At 50.9% G+C, this 2733-nt stretch overlaps 1 protein-coding gene across 1 annotated transcript; it reads right to left on the bottom strand.

The window, feature by feature from the left end:
* Positions 1-413: 413 nt before the first annotated feature.
* On the bottom strand, positions 414-1675 carry LOC311169572 (peptidyl-prolyl cis-trans isomerase FKBP8-like; the record flags this gene model as incomplete). Its single annotated transcript, XM_084231632.1, has 1 exon — positions 414-1675. The coding sequence occupies one exon, from the start codon at positions 1673-1675 to the stop codon at positions 416-418; it is 1260 nt and encodes a 419-aa protein (XP_084087758.1). The 3' UTR covers positions 414-415.
* Positions 1676-2733: the final 1058 nt, after the last annotated feature.

Here is a 2733-nt window from a genome sequence, read left to right as displayed (position 1 = left end):
GGAGAGGGAAGGAGGAGTGGAGCCTGGACAGAGGGCATAGGCAGGGGCAGGGACATTTGGTGTTGGACACAGACTGGGTGGGGGAAGGGCTGCCCCAGACCTGTTGGGAAGGAAACACTGAGGTGGGCCCCTACTGGGACCTGACCCAGCAAGTGGAGATGGATTGGGAATTGGGTCTGGAGGAATGAGGGCCCCCTCCCTCCCAGCTGGACATGGGGCCCAGGTTCTACCTCACTCTCCCTATAGAGCCTCAGCCCCTCCTGTTCACTGGGCCACACAACCCCCAAACCTCGCTTCCCCTGCCCTAGAGGAGGGGGCTAGGTTCAGAGAGGGCAGTGGACAGGGAACCTGGGGGCATCAGGGAGCACGGGGTGGGGTCCATGGCACGCAGAGGGGGTTGCGGCCACCTGGGCAGTCAGTTCCTGGCAGCAATGACCACAGAGAGCGCCACACCCCCCAGGGCAACGGCAGTCGCCCCAAACAGCCACTTCCATGGAATGGACCAGGCACCCTTGCCAGGACACTTGGCAGGCAGTCGACTGGGATTGCCCAGCATTTTCCGATATAGGGCGGTCTCTGTGCTCCGCTGGGCTGCATGCTTCTTCACCAGCTTTGAAAGCTCTGCATGGATCGTCTTGTTGGAAGGTTCCAGCTTTAGGGCTGCCCTCAGGATGGGAATGGCCTCGCTGTACTCGCCTTGCTGGGCCAGCACCTTGCCCTTGCGGAAGAGCGCCTTAATGTTGTCAGGCTGGTGTTCGAGCACCAGGCTGCAGGAGCGCAGTGCTGCGCGGTAGTGGTCTAGCTTCAGTTGTGAGGCTGCCAGGTTGTTCAGACACTTCACCTTCAGCTGCAAGAGTTGTTCCTCCTCCTCGAACGTCATGTCCACTTTGGCGCTGGAAGTGATGGCCTTGATGGCGAGGTCATAAGAGTTGGCAGCCAGCACAAAGTCAGCCCGCTGGTAGTGGGCATTGCCACACTCCCGCTTTCGGTTGGCCAGGGCCACTCTCTCCTGCCCCGTGAGCATCTCCAGGTCAGGCCCATCCACTGCAGTCTTCAGAGTCACCTCCAGGCATAGGGCTGCGTGCGGGGGGATATACGGGCTCCTGCTGCCCTGGGGGCCGTAACAGTACTTGGAGTCAGCAGTGACCATCACTGTCTCCCCAACATCCATGAGTGGGACACTGAGATCCAAGGCCTGGATGACATCACAGTCCCCCAAGGTGAACACCAGCTCAGGATCCTCCTGCACCCGGGTGCCATTCTCAAGTGATGTCTGCAGCTGCACATTGACTACCTGGCCCTTGGCTGGGCGGCTAGAGCCAGGTGGGCCTGGGACCAGCGTCTTCTTCCTCAACAGCCCATTGCCCAGGATGTCCAGCCACTCGTCCGGGGCTGGGGCGGACTCAGGCTCAGGCTCCATGGCAGCCAGGAACTCTCGGGCTAAGGCCCCAGGCTGCTCAGCCTCCTCCAGTGGGGGCTGCCCCACATCCTCAAGTGGTGGCAGCTCGCTCAGATCCTCTTCTTTCTCTTCTTCCTCCTCTTCTTCCTCCTCCTCCTCACCCTCTGCATCTTCTACCCCATCCAGCACCTCGAAGTCCTCAAGCAGCGGGACCCCAGCTGGAGGTGGGGCAGCAGGCTCGGGGCCCATGGCAGAGGGCTCAGCACAGGATGCCATGCTGCTGGGGGGAAGGGAATTGGCCCTGGGGTCCTGCGCCCCCCTCCCCGCCCCCCCAATATCTTTGTCTTATAAATGAACTATACCTCTCACAGTTCGTGAACAGGAAAAATGATGCAAATATATGAATTAAAATTCAAAAAGTAACCAGTAGAAAATTATAGAAAAATAACAATGCAGTTTAACAGAAGGATGGAGAAAGTAAGAGAACAGATGGTTAAATCCATCCTATCATGGCTGTAAAGAAATAAAAGTCAAAACATAAATCATCAGGATGTAAAAGCATAATCATATTAGTTAGAAATGCTAAGATGAAGACAGGGACAAATGACTGATAGAATGAAAAACGGGTATTTCTGAAGAGGGAGACTGGGGTAGATAAGTATTATTTTCAGTATGACTAATTCTGCACAAGTATTTGTAAATGGGTGCATGTATTTCTTTGATAATCAAACATGCACAACTGATTAAATACTTGTACCTGCCAGAATATAATAATAAAGGTACTAACCTTTAATATATTAACCTCAAACAGTATGGTTTCAATTTGTCTTTCATTTACCCATTTATTTCTGAAGGCTAGCTGAGGCTATGAGACCTACACAATGTTTTTTAGATATCTTTTGTCAACTTCTAGGAAAATTTCCTAAAATTTCTAGGAAAGCACATTCAACCTCTTAGCTTCTGAAATCACTGATCAAAAATAAGTTTCAACAGTAAATATATCTCCCCTGGAGATTTTTACAAATCACTTCAGAGAATACAAAAATTATTTTGCCTACAATGAAAGAAGGAAAAATACTTTATTAAGTATATCCACAGAGTTACAGAATGAGGAGCAAGCAACTAGGTAGCTGGAGAACTTCTCAAACCTGTCTACACAATAGAATCTTCTGTATTTGAAAAAAATATATACCTCACTAAATCAACTCTCTGGGATCCATCAGGTACAAATATTTCAAATATAGCATTCAAGTGAATGAAAAGTCTCATCAATGTTGAAGACCACTGACCTAAAAATAGGGACTATTTCTTAGGGTCCCATAGGTATACTTGGG

Source organism: Talpa europaea (genome assembly GCF_964194135.1).
Source record: "Talpa europaea genome assembly, chromosome: 4".
Taxonomy (NCBI): Eukaryota; Metazoa; Chordata; class Mammalia; order Eulipotyphla; family Talpidae; genus Talpa; species Talpa europaea.
Note: the sequence above shows the minus strand (reverse complement) of the source record. Positions and strands in the feature narration are given on the sequence as shown.